We start from the raw sequence: 19,701 nt of genomic DNA, 5'->3' as shown, positions 1-19,701 counted from the left end.
CATGTCAGTGGCGGCTGTGACGGACGCCTAGAAAGAGCTAATTAGTGCGCTAATGAATTGGGTTTTTCATTACTCGCTAGCGCACGCGCGCGCGACAGCATCTTTTAATTTTCGGAACAGCGCCGTCTGAATCTCGCAATTAAAGGTGCGCGCCGAAAGTGAAGGGCGGCTTCTCCGCGCTGCTACCGTGCGTTAGGAGGGGCCGCCCGACAGGTGACCGTTTCGATGTTCTTGGCTGGTCCCAACCGCGGCGCTAGCTGTCGACGCGTCTCGATGACTGGTCAGAGGGAGCACCCTTCAACCGGCCCCTCCTCCTTCTTTTCTTTAATTGAAGCCTGCCTATCTTCTGACAATTCTGCAGAATTTGCTTCGGGAACTTCACTGTGTTTTTCAGTCAAAACCCTTCGGAGTGCCTTCGACATACCTGGGATTTCTGACCTTCAACTGAAATACGTACCTCGGACTACCGTCTGGAGGAATTGACTCATTAACCCAACCTTCGTTCAACTGTATCAGTGAAACCATCGCACGAAGACAGCCTCCGTGCAGTAACTCTCCTCGCAGTAACTGACACTTCATTTTACAGCGTAACACGCCACGTGCAACGCTGATCGGTCAGAATGGAGTGACGTCACGCAAGACGTCGTGACAACGCGCCAAGCTGGTTGGCCAGAATGGCAATCACTGACTGGTCCGAACAAAATGACGCCTCTAGTGACGTCACGAGGCATTCGCTATAGAGCTTACCTGTGGAGCTAGTACGAATGTAGCGGGATAAACGCTACAGACATCCTGCACTCGAGCCCACAGTCCACTGCGACTGGCGTCGGTGTTTTTCCCACCGCACCAAGTGTCGCTGAAACTCACATGACCACGACGATAAACGCCCGGTTAACAGACTTTTAGCACAGTGCGTACCGCATGACGTCAGTGCGCATGCCCAGATCGCCTAATTTTCCCTAATTCTCTCTTGACTGTCTTCAATTTTAAAAGCGTTAGCTCTTAGTCATCACGTTTCGAGATTTCGTGGGGTCTGCTACCACCCTGAGATCACAGCGCCATCTGTGGCAGCAACTAGAAAACAGCGCATCTCGCATTGAGACTTGCAGCGCCATCTACAATAGTATTGTGAAAACAACCACCTCCCAATGATGACGTCACGGTCAGATATGGAGGATAGAGGTGGAACTATGCGAGTATGACGTCAGGGGACGAAATCTCTCCTCTCGGAAAAAGCATGTCCTCTCCGGCGCTCCTTCAGACGAACCACCCGTGGGCTCCGGGACATGCGACCTGCGGACCTCCGCTGGATTGAGTTTCGCTTGAATTTGGCCAAAAACGCGGGGAATTGATCTGAAACCTCTCGCTCCGCGGCTTTCCCATTATCCGCTCCTTCGAATCTGGCACGCTAAAAAAGCATTAATTATCGCTATTAAATGTCCCATCGACGAAATCGTCTCCGGTGTCCTTTCCGCGGGACGAACAGGCCGAGGCATCGCGCCAGGAATGCGCTGCGTAATGAAAACAACACATGTTCTTCCCCTGATTTTTTCTTTTTTTTTTCATTCTATTTTGCCGAGGCCCACCGTATCAAATTGCCACAGGCAAAGGCACTTGCAGGCGCAATTATTTTGTCGCGAGGCGGCAATTTAAACGCTAATCCACCGGCGCGGCTAAGCGTGCTTCGTAATATTCGCTTTCCCTCTCGCCTAATCGGTTCAGCGACGCTGTGCGCGTTGTCGGTTCTTTCGAACAACCGAGGAAATGAAACACCGGGCAGCCAGTGAAAATTTGCCAGCGAAAACTGATCGAGAGAAGTACGAAAGCGACTCCTCTCTACGCACAAAAAATAATAATAATAATAACATGTTTGATGAGCGTGAAATGGAATTCTAGAGAGAAGCTTGCATAGGATACGAAGGAAAGGGTGGGAGGGGGAGAGGAGAGGTCGGAGAAAGGACGCGAGGACAATTAGTGTTCCCCCGTGTCATCATCGACCTTCGCTAAGAAAAAAAAAAATGCGCACGCGCGTACGCTTAACACGCGGGTCCCGCAATCCAATCAGGACGGATAATTGGGCCAGACCGCATAAAAGAGGAGGGAGGGAGGGAGGGAAGGGGACGTCACGTGACCTCGTACACCTTTCGCTGCTTACTTTTTATACGCGTGCATTTCTCACCCATCAACTGCATAATTCTCTCCCTCTGTGAGAGTAATCCTTCACTTTACAATTATTTCTCTCTGTGTTCTTGTCGGTTCGCAAAGTGGTTCGCCGTGAATTTCGCACGGGTATTTGGTTCTCATTGGCAACACGGCCTCAAAAGTTTACGTAATGCGTATTCTCGGAAAAAAAATATTGTTCCTACCTCTCGACCTAGCCGCTTGATAATGTTAGCAGCTGATGGAGCATTCTTGTTCCCACACACCTTCAGGTATTTCAGACGATTGGCTTGCATCACCGAGTCGATTTTTTTCGTCCCACGCACCCGCACCCCGTAAACTTTTGAGGCCGATATATTACCTGCCGATGCATGAAGCTCACCATGTAAAAGTGCTGTTGGGTGTCTATACACGGTACATGGTTTTATAAACGTGAGACGCCGCATATACGACAGCTAACTATCCAAGGTCTTCAAGTGTCGAGAATGCAGTTCCACCGCGCCCTCTCAATCTGCGCCCCGGGATGTGACATTGAACATTTTCCGGGAGTATAACGAACGCCTCACCCGCTGATCGACTTTTTGAGTGTTACACTTAAACGGAGATTACGCTTAAAAGACTTGGGAGGGGCGGACCACCAAGCAATGAAATGTTCAGGCGACCGCAAGAAACATGTATGGTCAGGGGTTGTTTTCTCGGCGACGGCTTACGCGAAGCATCCACGTTTGTTGACCGGCCGACACGAAAACCAAACGGGGGTAAAAGATGGAGCAAGCTGCGATGTGTAGGGGCGGATTTATGGGTTAATCATGGAGGGGGCGGTTGGGGAGGGGTGGTGTGCCATTTTAACCATGTTTTTTATTTTTCTTGGAAAAAAAATAGGGTTCAGCATGGTTTTCTTGCAATGAATTCCTCGCTTAGAATGGGGGTGGGGGGCCCAAGCTGTTGTGAGTGGAGCCGTGCCCCAAAGGAACAGCGACAGCTGGCGGTCAAGGTCACCCCTGCTCCGTCACCCCGCGGAAACTGCGTCAACGGCTGAGACCAACTGGACGCAGCTACACAGAATGCCTGGACTCAGCTATAAGACAGCACCTGGATCCAGCTACACATGGTGCATGCACCGAGCTACAGGTGCTGCACCTGGAGCAGCCAGGCGTGTGGCCGTGCACCTACCTGGCAGGTGCGTGCGAGGAACCGCCGGTGTCGCACGTGTCGCACGTAGAGGCCGGCTCGCAGCAGCGTGGCCCCGGCGAGCCCCGCGCCGCCGGGGCCCCCCGGCCCTGAGGACGGGGCCAGCGTGGAGGTGGTCATGGGGCGCCTGCTCAGGCAGCGCTCGTCGCCCGACACGGGGCCCGCGGACGGGGGCGGCACCCAGCGTCGCCGCCGCTCGGCCGCCCCCGCGGCCGCTGGGCAGGCGCCATCCGGTGGCAACACGGTCTCCCTCCCTTCCTCACCACCGGCGGCTGCTGCTAGGGTCCCCGGCTCAACAGCTGCTGATGCTGATGCTGGAACGAGACAAGAGGACACACGGGGTCAAGCTCCACGACCACGGGTCAGAGTCCTCTCAGCCCACCTGTTAAAAACACCCAGTATGATCAGTGGAGAAGCGAGCTTCGTTGAACAGCGCCATGCCGTCACGTATTGACAAGCACCTACCGGCGGAACGGTAAAGCCGAGAGCAGCGGTGCGCTGTGCGATGGTCGCCTCCGCGAAAAGCGAACTGCCGCCGACAGGGTTGCCCGAGAGTGGATGCGAGCAGCACGGTGCCCACCGGTCCAGCCCCCCCCCCCCCCCCCAAAAGTCGCATTATACACAAATTAACAAGAACGCCAGAAGCGCGGGTAAAAAAGCGCGCGCAAAAAGAAACGCCGCTCCACCCCCACACCGCCGATGAGAGAGTTCTCTCTTTCTCCAGAAGCCGGAAAGCGGGTAGCCGCAAGGCGTGCCGGACAACACGCTCTCTCCTAACACCCCCCCCCCCCCCCCTCCCCACCCTCTCTCTTTTTTTTTTGTTTGGCAGAACGCACTACAAGCGGGCTTCCCCGTAGTGGCTTCCCCCGGCTTTCTCCGGCGCGATCTCCAACGGCGAAGCGCAAAGAGAGAGAGAGCGAGCGGAGAGGACGCTAGCGGCGCTTTCTCAACGGGCGCCGTAGGACGCCGGTCTCCTCCTCGCCCTCTTCCTTCACGGGCGCGCGCACAAAGAGCAGAAAGTGTTTTGCGTTCCGGGGGAGGATCCCTGCTCCTACGCTGCCCACGTGCGCCTGAGCATCCCGGCGGAAAAGAATGGCAGAGGGTCCTCGGACGGAAAAGAAGCCGCGCGGTTCGGAATGCACGTCGTCGCGAACGGGCTTCACACGCGAACACGTTCGCGAGAGCCCGTATTAGGTCCCAAATACGCGCGCACAAGTGAGAGTTCACGAGACTGAAAAACTGAAGCGCTAAGCGGTACCATTAGAGAACTGGTTAGACAGGTGAGTTTAGAACAGCAGTTCAGCTCCTTCCGCGTTCAAAGGTCGCTTGGGTAAAACTCTCGTTACGTTGGTGGACATAGCTTAAAAACAAAGCGACAAAAGCCCCTTTAAAGAAGGCCGTCCTAACAGTCCTGACGCCGTTGGTCACGACGTAGCGGTCAGCCGCCTTGCACATGCTGTCGTGGCGCCGCAGGTGCCTGGTAGGTGCAAGGTCGCGCGTCGTTATGACAACAGGCTGACGCTTTTCGTTGGAGGGCCTAAAGGGCTACTGCATAGGTTTTAGGAATCGACGACCTTAAAGGCGTCGAATGTGTAAAACTTTCAGGTAAAACATGCCAAGTCCTTTTGGGCTAGCACTTGAATTGGTGACGTAATCGCCGATTTAAATCGAAACGGCCGTCAAGCTTCTCCGCAGCGCACAGCTCCTAGTGGGGAGCGCATCATGACGTCATCGAAGGTACCAGTGCATTTCCAACGCATGAACTCTTGCTTTCAAGGAATTTTAAAAACCAACGCCACCGAAGGCAAAGGCCTCCGAGCGTTGTTTGGTGGCATCCAACTAGGCACGGCAGGGTGTGGTTGGCGGCAGCGGAAATCCGAAATCATACCATTCCGTGATGTCACACCAAGCTTCCCCGCACTCCTCTGGTGCTGTGAGGAGAAGCCTAACATCTCATCGAACCCCGCACCTGGTGGGTTCTCAAATGACGCGGCGGTTGGTTTCTTGAGTTGTATCAAACTGCAGGCGGTCTGACCACTGCGTTTTGAGGGTCAGTCCAGAGGGACGTGCACTATTTTTATGCTGGCCGTAACGAAATGGTTTCGCTGACTCCCAACCAAATTTAAATACGCTTTCACACCTTTGCTACCACCGTGGTCGGTCCCATGGTCACGGGCTAAACTGCTCATATCAATCAACCGAACCGTGAAGGACAATACAGCCTTAAGGCTCATTCCTTGCGCGTCTTTGTATAAAAGCCTAATCGAGTTCAAGATCTTAACAAGGGGCACAATTGCGTCCCCAATTTAATTTCTCCGGGCGGTGAACTAAGTCGGAGGGAGGAGAGAACGGCGCGATTCCACTTTAATCCATAATTAATTGCTCGACTGTCCGGTGCCGACTGAGCTAAGTAATGAGCGCTCAACACATGTACAGCGATTCGGGATTATCCATTAGGTGTTTCTTGCACGAGGCGCCGTAGGCGGCTTCGATGATTTGGATTATCCGCAAGGAAAAGAATTAATGAATCAAAATGAGCCGCGATAAGAACTGCGCCCTTCAACAGGACCGAGGCGAAATATCGGAAAGAAAGCTTTGACAAAGAAAAGAAAATGAATGTGCTTCACCGCAGCGCACCTGTGTACAAATAAATAGACAAAAAAATTGGAAAAAACCTACATTCAAACCCCTGAATGCCGTCCATATATGGTGTACAGGAGTTGGGATTATCAGGAAAAGTGTTTTCTTGTTGTTGTTGTTGTTTAATAGAAATAACTAGTAGGCTGGTTAACTAATACTGAATAGTTAACTTTTAACTGTTACTGCTAGGCTCCTTAATTATTGAGAGACGTGTAGCGCACCCTAATTAATATCCATATCAGTTTCTAGAATTTCTAAAACGCTGTTACCCTCGGCGCGGCGGCCCAACAAATTTTGGCAATTTCGATGAGGCTATTTAAACTGGAGAGGTTGCTTTGTCTGCAAGCTTCTCGAAAGCGCGTGCTTTTTTGTCGCGATGTAGCTAAAATTTTTTGACCCCAGCGCCGAAGGTAACCGCGTTTTGGACATTCTAAAAATCTGATGAGAGTATCACTTACAGTGGGCAACACGCCTCTCAATAATTAAAGAGTCTAGCAGTAATAATTAAAAAGTTACCTATTCAATATTGGCTGAGCAGCCTGCGAGTGAGCACGTCTTAGCTGAATTCTCTAGACCGCTATCCCTCAAGGGAAAATACAACAGCTGTATCTAACCGGTACTCACCTATGGGGCAGAAACGTGGAGGCTAACATAGAGGGTTCAATTTAAGTTAAGGACAACGGAGCGAGCTATGGAAAGAAAAATGATAGGTGCAACGTTGAGAGACCGGAAGCGGGCGGAGTGGGTGAGCGAACAAACGCGGGTTAATGACATCCTGGTCGAAATCAAGAGGAAGAAATGGGCTTGGGGCAGGGCATGTAATGCGAATGCAAGGTAACTGCCTTCCGAGAAGGCAAGCCTATAGCAGGGGGGCGGCAGAAAGTTAGGTGGACGGATGAGATTAAAAAATTTGCGGGAATACGGTGGCCGCAGCTGGCGAAGGACAGGGTTAATTGGAGAGACATGGGAGAGGCCTTCGCCCTGCAGTGGGCGTAGTCTGGCTGATGATGACACCGCGGACAATGCTATGGTGAAAAAAGCACTCTTCTAACTGAAAAGGCCTATTTTTAAAAACTGCGTAGAGTCTTTGGTGAAACATCCTGTATATATTGCTACAGGTCTACAGGAACAACCCGAGTCAGCACGCCCACACCAAACTCACGGTAACGGCCTGAGCAAGAGGAAGCACCACGCAAAAGTTGGAAAACACCGCGAACGCGACCAGAGAGAGCATCGGCCACAATAACGAGAACACCAACATCCGGTGTACAACACAGACTGAAAGGTGGAGGGCGGGTTGGAGGGGAGGGGAGGGGGGGGGGGGGGGGGGGGGCGTTGGTCGCGCTCTTTCGCCGTTCCCTCGCTTTATTTATTAATCCCGATCCTTACTCTTCGGGGCACATCGTAAAAGAACGGGCGTGGTGTGCAACTCCTCCTCAGCACGCACGGCGCTTCATCAGTGCGGTCTCGACCTTTGTTCCCGGTTGTTGCGCAACTTCGTTCGCCTCGCAAAAGCGCGCACTAAAAAAGCGCGGGAAAAGCGTGGGCAGCAGGGGAGAAAGAACACGTGACGACAGAGAAGAAAACTCCAGCAACAGAGAGGTGGCTCCAGGGAAGGGAGCGAGCGAGTGGACCACACGTATAGCGCAGTCTTTCTGACCCACGGCGCTCTAGGCTCAAGTTGCCCGAAGTTGCGTGGGATGACCGAGAGGAACGCCAAGAGCGAGCGAAACGGAAAGCAGGATGTGCGAGCGAGGCAACGGAAACGCGACGCCCGATACGAAGCTCCGTGAGGCACCCCCGTCCGAGGGGGCGGAATTACCGCGCCATTATACGTCGAAGCAGCGGGTACGGGGAGATGCGAAAACTAAAAAGAAATAAAAAGACGCTCAAAGGGCGAGATGGAGAACCGCGAGGCCTTGTGCAAATGCCGTTTTTTATTATTGTTTTTTTCTGCGTCACTGAATACGCTCTCAAGCGTAGGAACGGGTTTCACTAATTGAAATTTTTTCGTCTTTTTTTTTTTTGCCGCACTGTGCTTCACACTGCGGATTTAGAAGAAGGGAGGACCCGCACAAGTATTACTCTATGCATAAAAGAACGATTGTTCTGTTTTGCTTTTCTTTTACGTTTATCCCTGCAAGCCGTCGTGGTGGCTCAGTGGTTATGGTGCTCGGCTGCTGACCCGAAAGACGCGGCTTCGATCCCGCGGCCGCGGCGGTTGAATTTCGATGGAGGCGAAATTCTAGAGTCCCGTGTGCTGTGCGATGTCAGCGCACGTTAAAGAGCCCCAGGCGGCCGAAATTTCCGGAGCCCTTCGCTACGGCGTACTGCATAGCCTGAGTTGCTGTGGCACGTTAAACCCCATAAATCAAACCCAATCAAATCATTTATCCCTGCACTACGCCAATCACCCTCCCTCCTTATACACTTATGCACAACAGCTCTCTGAAGGTCATGAAAGGTGTATTTAAACAAACACTGTTCTTTCCTTTCTCTGTTTTTTTTTTTATCTTATTGTTGAAGCCATTGTAGAGAAGCCCCCCAGTCGACGTAGTCCGTATAATACAGTGAATGGCGCAGTGGCTTTCTACGCAAGCCACAACGCCAGGCACGAATTAAGCAATTAAACCTGCCTTGTGCTTCGTGTAGTACACACGCATGCGTTCTGAGCTTGGCGCAATACAGACTAAACTCAATACAACAAAACACTTGTTCGTCCACCTCTAGATTTAATGAAAGGGGGCGTCAAATATTCCCGTATGGTCTCTTCATTACCAGCCAACTCTAGAGTACACTTGAACAAATTATTTCACGTGGCGGGCGGGGTACAATTTTGCGAGCAGCTCGACGTCCCAAGGTGAGCGAGCGAAGGTCAAAAAAGTGGCCGACCTTTCGCCCAGGGGAAAACAAACAAAGAAAAAAAAAGGCGAACGTGAACGAGAAACCGTACAACATCACCCCGGACTTGGCCCTAGCTCACGGGTACGACCGCATACACACCGCAGGCCCACGCCCTACGATTAATGGTCCGTCGCGGACACAGAACGTGTGTCACACAGGTCGGGGTTGCGCAATATTACGACTCCCGCAGAAGCCACGGAGGTGGTCGCGCGTGATGTAGCTGGGGGAAAAAGACAGGCCGAGGACCGTTTGTCACACTGGCGACGGCGACCGAAGCCCATCCCGTGACACCGGCGGGGGTGTATCTATTTTTCATTTTCCTACCGGGCGCTATTGAAATCCCAGCCGCCGCTGAACGCGCGGGCGTGTTCCAGCCGACCACGACACATGATCACTACAACGTGACTAACGGAACGAGGAAGGCGTATGCGCTATAGTTCCGTTCGGTCGTACAGCGCATAGGCAATAGAGGTTTATATGCCGCTAGCACAGGGCTAAAGGGTCAAATTGTGCGTCTTTTTTTTCTTGTTACACCATCATCTATCTACAAATTTCGGTTAAGATTCCGGTGTCTTTTATAAAGTTTAGTTTGGTTTAGTTTATGGGGTTTAACGTCCCAAAGCGACTAAGGCTATGAGAGACGCCGTAGTGGAGGGCTCCGGAAATTTCGACCACCTGGGGTTCTTTAACGTGCACTGACATCGCACAGTACACGGGCCTCGAATTTCTCCTCCAAAGAAATTCAACCGCCGCAGCCGGGATCGAACCCGCGTCTTTCGGGTCAGCAGCCGAGCATCATAGCCACTGAGCCACCACGGCGGCTGTGTCTTTTATAAACTTCACAACGAGTAAAGCGCTGGCGAGTGTCCGATTCTAGTGTAAGGAGCATCGTGGTCAAGAGTGACTGTAACGGGGTGAAAAAAAATCTGATTTATTGATTTATTGGGGTTCAACGTCCCAAAGCGACTCGGGCTATGAGGGACGCCGTAGTGAAGGGCTCCGGAAATTTCGACCACCTGGGGTTCTTTACCGTGCACTGCCATCGCACAGCACACGGGCCTCTAGGATTCCGCCTTCACCAAAATTCGACCAACGCGGCAGGTATCGAACCCGCGTCTTTGGGTCAGCAGCCGAACGCCGTAACCCCTGAGCCACCGTAGGCGGGGCTGATTCGTTCGTAACAAAGGTGCGAAAAATGTTTTTGTCGTATAAACGTTCGATTTTTTTTTACGTAAAATTAAAACATCAATCACTCCGACCATTACCCCCAAAGCCTTCGCACGTGAACTTTTCTTGTTCTGTGCATGTGGAATCACGTGTGACGTGTGTTTGTGTGTACACGGAGATACAGAGGAGGCACAAAATCACTTCAAATACACCAAAACCAACAAACAAACAAACAACGAAGCGCAGCAGTACGCCGAGATCGACCAACCACAGGCGCGAAGGGATAGATACACGCCAAAGCAAAACAGCCTCGAAAGACGCCGCCTCTAAACAGAACGGGCGCCGAGCCGCCAACGAGCTTACGTTGTAGTACATACTACGCACACGCGGCGAAAAAGCTTCGCTCTTCACACGAGAATACGGCTCCAGCAGCGCCAGCGGGCCAGCGTTGGTTGTACAACAATCCTTTTGAAGACGCCGCCGACGGCAAAGAAAGCGCTCTATCCCGAGGGAAAGGGAAATGGGTAGCGAGGAGGCGCCGAAAATAGGAGGGGGGGGGGGGGGGGGGAATCCTATTCTGGCGCTCTCCGGCCGTGACTTGGGAGCAGTGCTATGCCCGCCGAGCCTTCCAGCGACGCGTGAGAACGAAGAGAAGAGTAAAATAGGAGAACGAAGCAGTGGATGCGCTGTCGGTGCCGACACAAAAGGCGGGAGCAACGGCAGTAGCAGGCCGCGGTTCACGCTTTCTACCGCTTTACACGCGGCCGCTTATCGCGTTACGGCCAGCGTTTGCCCGGACCGTAGCCGACGGACACGTCTTCGCTGTGGGGATGGAGACCGCGAAGGAGAGACGCCGTCCGAGTGGAGATGCCGAAGACAGCCGACGCGTGGGACCCGAAGAATGGGTCCGGCCCGAACGCGATAACGGGGCATTAGCAGCGGCAGCCGCGGAAACTCCCGAACACACACATCCCACCACGACACAGACGTCTGCACAGCGGAGTGTGTTGCGTTCGGTTGTTGGTCGGCGCTCAGCTCAGGAAGGACCGTGCCCGGGAACTTCTGTGCAGTCGGATACAACTCAAGAACGCAGCGGCTTTTCCCAGTCAAAGGAGGGCCCCATTCCAGCCAATGGCGTCGGCTGATTCTCATGAGCCTGCTAGCGTGACTAGAGCACTGCACGGGCCTCAATCTGAGGCCCAAGCCCGGCCCGGGCCCGAGACCTGAAGCCCGAGCCCGGCCCAGGCCCGCGGCTTCAAGCCCGGGCCCGGCCCAGGCCCGCTAAATTATCGCTCTAGCGGGCCCGGCCCGGTCCGTGAATCCCGGCGTGAAGCCCAGCCCGGGCCCGGCCCGGCCCGTTTCACAGTAACGCTTGAGATACACTGCTCACTCTGATCCAGGGTGTAAGAATAATTTATTAAATTTTTTTACACCGTGCTCTGAGCAAGTACACTGCTACTAGACCGATAAGAAACTGGCCGACAAAGGTTCTGAAACCGCAGTTTTGCTTGCAGAAAGTTGATTCTTTTTAACCCAGAAGGAAGTGATTAAGAGTAGTGCTCGCCAGGTCCGTCTTTTGGACAGTGATCTCGTGTAGGTGCGCAATGATAAACTCAGAAGTTCCGAGAGCCAAATAAAAATGGCTGCATACGCGCGTAATAGACTACTTTGCATTCCCCCATGATTTTAATCAGTTATATTTTTCCGCCCGGATGTATAAACATTAAAGCTGCCTAGCAAGCAGTGGGATAACATTTTTTTAGTGAACGCGATCTCACAGGTTGAACTCATGTCCGAACTGGTCGCCTTTCAACAGAAACGAAAAGCTAAAAGGCTTGAGTGTTTCATGGTGTGTGTTTTGAAGATTATAAGCGTCCTAAACTCATATGTTCTTCCCGAATGCATTTCTAATAGTGTATAGGTATGTTTTGGGATGACGAACGATCAATGGCCAATTAAAACCGGTTGAATTTTACTCGCACTGGTGGAGCAGAAGATAACGCGCGAACCACGTGATAACTTACAGGGCAAAACACTTGTCATGACAACCACGCTGAAGAAGCAAGGAGGGATAGATGTGGTTATGAGATGAGATTTACTAAGTCTCGCGAGCTTTTGTGGCTAATTCACTTACGATACGTTCCGGTCGGCTGATCAAAATGAAAACCAAACGCGCTTTAGTTTGTGAATTTTCTCGCATGAGAAAAATATAGCTATAAAATAAAAGCTATGTTTTTGGGGCTTAAGGGCCCAAGGGGAGTCAGGCTGTGAGAGACACCGAAGCAGAGGGCTCCGGATCATTTTGACCACCTGGGTTTCTTCAACGAGCAATGATACTGTAAAGTACATGTCTGTCATGCTTACCGCCTAAACAGAAATGCGGCCGCCGAGGCTAGGAGCAAATCCTGGTTCCCCGACTCAGTAATCAAGCGCCTTGACCATTAAGCCACCGCGGAGTGGAAATAAGGAAAGAAATAAGTCAATGAGTAAAGCTTAGTTTTTTTTCCTCAGCGCGTACTATAACCCATAGCTCCTCCGTGTCGCTGCTCCAATGCCGCAGTTCTTCACTCTGCAAAAGTAAATGAATAGTCGGACACCAGCCACTTCTGTACGGACCCAAGCCCGACTCGGGTCCGCAGCTTTAAGCCCGAGCCCGGCCCGGGCCCGCAACTTCAGGCCCGGGCCCGGCCCAGGCCCGGCAAAACAAATCATGCCCCGGCCCGGCCAGGGCTTTCGGGCCGGCTCGAGCCCGTGCAGTGCGCTAAGCGTGACAATGCTGGTAGTGGCAGATGAAAGGGAATAGTCTGTACAACTCAAGAAAGAAGCGACATTACCCCGTCAAAGGAGGGACCCATTCCAGCCAATGGCGTCGGCTGATTCTCACGAGCCTGCTAGCGTGACAATGCAAGGAGCGACGTGACAATTCAGGGAGGGGACTATCCCCGACTATGGAGAGAGGGGACTATGCCCTTTCATCACCAACTCCCTGCATTGTCCCGCTAGCAGGACCATGAGAATCGGCCGACGACATTGGCTGGAAGGGGGGTCCTTTGACGGGGAAAAGCCGCTGCCTCCTTAAGTTGTATCCGACTGTAGGCAGTGATCAGTCGTCGGCGGCAGGATCCTTCTTGTGGTTGGCTCTTCAGCGCTTGAGAACTGCGCCATGCATTGTGGGAGCTGTCTCCTATTTACTGTCCAGTGTACCTCTCCCCCTCATCCTCTCTGCCTGTCCCCTCACCCCTTTCACTTCATTTCTACACCCTGCCTGCTATCCTTTTATTTCCGCTGCCACAGCTCAAGTGCTTCCCGCAGCGATGGCAGATGCCAGGGCTAGCAAAAATCTTTTCCTTCCTTTTGTTTTGTGCTTATTAAACTACTTACTACTACTACTTCAATTTCCGTTTTCAACTAGAGCATAGGCCAAGGTGACGTGCAATAATCCGAACCATTCGTCGTGACGAAGCGCGTGGCGACAGTGCGCGTTTCCGTCGAAATAAACGAGCGATAACCACATTAGACACGCCGGCCGGCATCCTTCCGCAGTGCTCCAGAGGCAATAAAATGGCGGCCGCTGTGACGTCAGTGAATCCTCCCACACCACCAGGCGCGCTTGATTAAGCATTGCACCAAGGGCCAGCCGCGAAAGGAAACGAAACGGTACGAACTCCCAGATTATCCGTAGTTCCTAAGGGGCTAATGTGTAACGACAATAGCTCTGCGGTTGTGCACGGTTTTGAGTTGTCGGTGGCCTGTTGGGCATGGTTACAAACGTCGTTCTCCTTGCATCCCGTACAAAAATTCCCTCACCGAGTACAGGGCCGGGTCTATGGATCACTCCTGGAATAGAGCGGTTGGGGCAGGGCGTGGGTAAGCGGTGCAATTTGAACCACGTATTTCAAGGACATTTTCGTCGGCAGGTTCATCATGGGTTTTTCATGTTAACTCTTCGCTGTGCGGGGAGGGGGGGGGGGGTGACCCCCCCTTCATTAAATCCAGCCCTGACCAAGCATTGGCAATGATAACGTGGTGACGGCACATCCAGTAGACGAAGCTTGACGAGATTGTGAAACCTCTCGGCCAGAAACCATCGTCTCTCCAAGTAGCCTAGCAATGGATATAAACGCGTACAGCTTCACTGCACTTAAATCCGACAATCCCGTATCTCACCACGCCCCTGAATTCTCCCTGAATTCTCTCTTGAGACAGATGCTAACCCATACTCAATGGGCATCAAGCTGTCCTATACATCTGAAAGATGCCCACCTTCTCCAGTTAAAACCGAATTTCAAAACATCGACTCGGCGCGCGTTTGTATTTTTGTTTCTTAATGTTCAAACTCCAACCCCTAGATGTACTACACCTACTGCAACAAGTTCACATCTGATGAAGTCCCCCGTGCGTCTACAAAGACAAACAAAAAAGAACAGCGCTCACCTCACCTCCTCGCCCAACAATTCCGCGACAGCGCGCCCTCCCGGCCCAAAGGAGCAGCGATCCGACGGTGTATGTTAGTTAGTTAGTTTATGGGGTTTAACGTCCCAAAGCGACTAAGGCTATGAGAGACGCCGTAGTGAAGGGCTCCGGAAATTTCGACCACCTGGGGTTCTTTAACGTGCACTGACATCGCACAGTACACGGGCCTCTAGAATTTCTCCTCCAAAGAAATTCTAGCCGCCGCGGCCGGGATCGAACCCGCGTCTTTTGGGTCAGCAGCCGAGCACCATAGCCGCTGAGCCACCGCGGCGGCGACGGTGTATGATTTATATACACTGCGCATCGCAGCGATGGCCGCCCACCACGACCTCCGCCATCTCCTTGCGCAGCAGCGGTGACAAATGTAAGTCGCCACGCACGGGTGAAGCTGCGGGCCGCTGCCGCGCTGCTCGCTGAACGAGCAGGCAGACAGCTATACAAGCCCCCTAACGGCGGGCAACACCATTTTGCCACAGCTCGATCTTCTACCTATATATATATATATATATATATATATATATATATATATATATATATATATATATATATATATATATATATATATATATATATATATATGATCATACAAGGGAAGGGGAATGAGGGGCTCGTTATACATATGAGAGAACAGCCGCAGAAACCATGAATACAGGGGATTTTATGTATGTGTATATATATATATATATATATATATATATATATATATATATATATATATATATATATATATATATATATATATATATATATTCACGCACACACACAGCGAGAGAAAAATGTTCAAGCGCGCATTCAGCGCTGCAATGCAATCAGGAGTCCCGACAACGGAGACCGTGCGTAGGAAAGGTCAACATTTTCATTTCTAGCGCCGATAGTATGAGCAAGCACCTGTTGCTCGAAGCCGTTTTTCTTGCTCGCACGTCCCTACCAGAGGCGGGAGGGGCTCGGTGCGCGGAATGCGTAAGTAGCCGGGGAAATGTCGCCACCACCGGTTTAAAATGACATTTACTGGTAAAGCGCCTACAAGGCCGCCAGCACAGACGTCGCAAGGGGCTTCCAGATAGTAGACATCCGCCAGGGATTTCAGGCCTCCCTGAGGCCCCGCCCCCTCTGTTTCTAGCGGATGATGATGCTGACGGTGTAAAGTTATTTCGTCAAATATTTAGGGGGAATCCCCCAAGGTGGAGTAGATTTGTAATAAGGGAGTAATTACTCATTGACGTCCACCCGAGTGCAGCCACACGGCTACAAGGGAAAGCTGTACAGCTTTCTCAGAAACTTCGTAGTTAAAGAAAAATTCGTCCTGGTCCGGGGTTCGAACCCGGGACCACCGCTTCACCGGAGCAATCGCTCTACCAATTGAGCTAACCGGAACGGCAAGGTTATGGTAGGGCGAGAGCGAATTGATCAATAACTCGAAGTGGGAACTGTGTTGTTTAAATGTTTGACCAACCAACACAAATGTTTGACCAAAACATTTGACCAACACAGTTCCCACTTCGAGTTATTGATCAATTCGCTCTCGCCCTACCATAAGCTTGCCGTCCCGTTTATAACACAGTTGGTAGAGCGACTGCTCCGGCGAAGCGGTGGTCCCGGGTTCGAACCCCGGACCAGGACGAATTTTTCTTTAACTACGAAGTTTCTGAGAAAGCTGTATAGCTTTCCCTTGTAGCCGTATGGCTGCGCTCGGGTGGATGTCAATGAGTAATTAATCCCTTATTGTAAAGTTATTTGCTGACTTCACTACGACTAAGCCAATTAACCCTCGGCCCTAAGTCCCCAGCGGCTGCGGAGCAACTGGCCAAGGCGGCGGTCAGACCTGTGACGCACGGAGGGTGCCAAGAATCTCTGGGACAGGCCGCCATTGGAAAATGCCAAGAAGTTTGCCGGGATAGGGTGGTCGCAGCTGACACGGAGCAGGATAAACTATAGAGATATGAGAGAGGCCTTTGCCCCGCAGTGGACGCAGACAGCATGATGATGACGATGATTATAATTGACTTCACAGCGCTTCGAGGGTGAGGCCTTATAGTCCAGGACTCCACTGGTCATCGCCGCCGCGGTGACCCTATCGGCGAGCCAACGCTGGCACTCAGGGTTATCGCTACCAGGGTGGCCTCCCACCTGGGGATAGGGTCTTGAACTTGCATGCCCATACCATGTGGTAAAGGTTAGCTACCTCGTATCAATCAACGATCCTGTTGCATCAAGGTACAAGAGTGCACAAAGAATACGCAAGGCTGTTCATTTCAGAGACCGTTTACAGTAGCAGTACGGTGAAGCAAACTGAAAAGTGATTACGAGGAAAGGAAACGTGCAATAACTGCCTCACTCCTCCGTGGAATCGACGGCAGGGATGAAGGAGAGAGTGAAAGAAGAAAGAGAGAAAGAGGCGCCGTAGTGGAGGGCTCCGGAACAATTTCGACCACCTGGGGTTCTTTGACCTGCGCTCACATCGCACTGAGCACACACGCCTCTTTGGGCTATCATCCCATCGCCCCCATCGAAACGCGACTTCGCGGCCGGTTTCGAACCCGCGTCCTCAGGCTCAGCAGCAGAGTGCAGTAACCGGCTGTAACCAGCGAGCTACCGCGACGGGCAGTCGTCACTGCCATGGGATTTCTGGGAACGTTAAAGAAAAAAGGTTAAACAGAAACGCCACGATCCGGTACGTTAGGTCAACGAGCACACAATAGAGCATTACCTATACACACCGACTGGCCACGGTCCACGAGACTGTGGTTCGGCAACAAACCAAAACGAACTCAGTCACGGACAGACAATACCGGCGAGCGCATCACACACAGCGCATTCCTTTCTGGCGACTGGCAGAAAACCTCGGGCAGCGCTGATATCCGAGAAGGAACCCAGGCGAAGGAAGGAAGGAAGGAAAAGAGGGGGGGAGGCGGGGAGGCACGGCCCAGCAAGAAGAAGCAGCCCGGGGAACAACTTTTTCGGGCGCGAAGCAAAGTCGTGTCCGCGCGGTTAGCCACCGTCGGTGTCGGTGGACGAACGCGATAGCGAATCGCGATACGGGGTGGGCGCCGCGTGAGGCTACCGGACGACCGCGTCGGCGGAGGACGATTGTTCCCGTGTCGGCAACGTTCCTCCAGCACAGTCTTCTTCGTCTCGCCGACGGCGTCGTTTGCGCGGACTTCACACCGCATTACGCTCAGCCCCGATGCTCGCTGGCTGGCACGACGGTGGGAGGTGGGGGGAGGGGGGGGGGGGGGGGGGGGGGATAAGACAAAAACGCGCTCCTAGTCCCCGGGTTCATTTCTGGCCGACCGGCGACGGCCCGGGTGAAGGGAAGCGGACTGTGTGTGTGCCCCCGGTGGGTCTCGTGAGCGATACGATCGCAGAGCATGCGCGTAGCTGCTTCTGCTGTCATTGGCCGAAGACATTCTATCGGATGGCACGAAAATGGCCGCCGCAGAAGCGAGTATCCCACTCCGTGGTCAAGTTCTAATATTTCTGCTCTTTCCACTACCTTTTCTTGTTCTATTTTGCGACCTTGCTTTTTCTGCAGCGCTGGTATTCATATCGCCAGCCATGGGAATTAAGCGTTTTAGTTTCGAGCACCGCTGTAAGCGTTTTCTTGTGATGTCAAGCGCGCCCACAGTAGTTAACAAATAAATTTTACTTTCCTAACATACAGTGCGTGCTATGTACTATATGGCACGCGCCTACATCTGTCCTATACTCGTCCCGCCAAGCTTCCACGAAACACTGAATTTTGGTTGGTTGGTTTATGGGGTTTAACGTCGCAAAGCGACTAAGGCTATGAGAGACGCCGTAGCAGAGGGCTCCGGAAATTTCGACCACCCGGGGTTCTCTAACGTGCACTGACATCGCACAGCACACGGGCCTCTAGAATTTCGCCTCCAAAGAAATTCTAGCCGCCGCGGCCGGGATCGCACCCGCGTCTTTTGGGTCAGCAGCCGAGCACCATAACCGCTGAGCCACCGCGGCGGCCACACTGGATTTTGAAAATTCAGTATATGGTGGAAGATTACGACTGGGACAGTTTATGACATATGGTTTACGGGCCAGGAAGAGCTCCGCTCATTTTTCCTATGGTTCTTCCATTTCCCGTCGCTAGTTCGAACGGAAAGGTTCTTGCGCTGACCCAACAGTTGCCCGTTCTGTATGCCTCGATGCGCATCAGAACTAGTCGAATGCAACTCGAGAACGCAGCGGCTTTTACCCGTCAAAGGAACCCCCTTCGAGCCAATGGCGTCGGCCGATTCTCATGACCCTGCTAGGGTGACAATGCTAGGACAGACGTTATAATGCAGAGAAGGAACTTCCTCATTTATAACTAGGATTTTGCTATTGGCGGATACGCATTGGGCTGCCTGAGTTCCGGAGGAAACAGGGGTACCTCCATTCTCACATTGCTTTTTGTTTGTATTTGACTTTTTCTTCCTCCTCCTTCGTTAGATGGCACCGACAAAACTAAGCTGACCTACTAATCTTGCCGTCCTCTCCCTCAAGACAACGCTTGTACCACTACAGTTTAGTTTAGTTTAGTTTAGTTTAGTTTAGTTTAGTTTAGTTTAGTTTAGTTTAGTTTAGTTTAAAGGGTTTAACGTCCCAAAGCAACTCACGCTATGAGGGAAGCCGCAGTGAAGGGCTCCGGAAATTTCGACCACCGGTGGTTCTCTAACGTGCACTGACATCGCACAGCACACGGGCCTCTTGAATTTCGCCTCCATCGAAATCCGGCCGCCGCGGCCGGGATCGAACACGAGTCTTTCGGGTCAGCAGTCGAGCGCCATAACCACTGAGTCACCGCGGCGGCCGTTTGCACCTCTAAAGGCGAGTTAATTCATACAAACACTAAAGGTATTATTACGGCCTTCACCCCGTGTGAGTGATGTTAGACCATCGATACCGATCGAGTTCCAATATGCAAACACTGTCGCCCGGCTCTGCTTTCATACATATATGGATGACGCGTAAGTACCAGGCATCCCGTAACATTATAGTCAGCCAAATCGGCTGACTATAATGACATGACATGAGAGCCAAATGACATGAGCGATATACTGAGACTGACTACAAATGACCACGCATCGCGCATGCGTGCAGGTAAAGAATAAATGAAAGGAAAAAAAACTGTTTGCGAGGGATGGTTGCGAAGTACACAGCACATGTGTA

The 19,701-nt window shown here is 52.1% G+C and overlaps 1 protein-coding gene across 1 annotated transcript in view; it reads right to left on the bottom strand.

Annotated features, from left to right (window-relative positions):
* LOC149366892 (protein O-linked-mannose beta-1,2-N-acetylglucosaminyltransferase 1-like) overlaps positions 1-19,701 on the bottom strand; it is a 74,934-nt gene that overhangs the window by 23,234 nt on the left and 31,999 nt on the right. Inside the window, exon 2 of the mRNA XM_089552931.1 lies at positions 3,334-3,665. Within this exon, the coding sequence (XP_089409057.1) occupies positions 3,334-3,471 (138 nt within the window). The 5' untranslated portion in view covers positions 3,472-3,665. The remainder of the gene's footprint in view (positions 1-3,333; positions 3,666-19,701) is intronic.

The sequence above is a fragment of the Amblyomma mixtum genome, chromosome 1 (genome assembly GCF_055824585.1).
Source record: "Amblyomma mixtum isolate Tamu chromosome 1, ASM5582458v1, whole genome shotgun sequence".
In the NCBI taxonomy this organism is placed as follows: Eukaryota; Metazoa; Arthropoda; class Arachnida; order Ixodida; family Ixodidae; genus Amblyomma; species Amblyomma mixtum.
The sequence above is the reverse complement of the archived record's forward strand: the minus strand, read 5'-3'. Positions and strand labels throughout refer to the sequence as shown.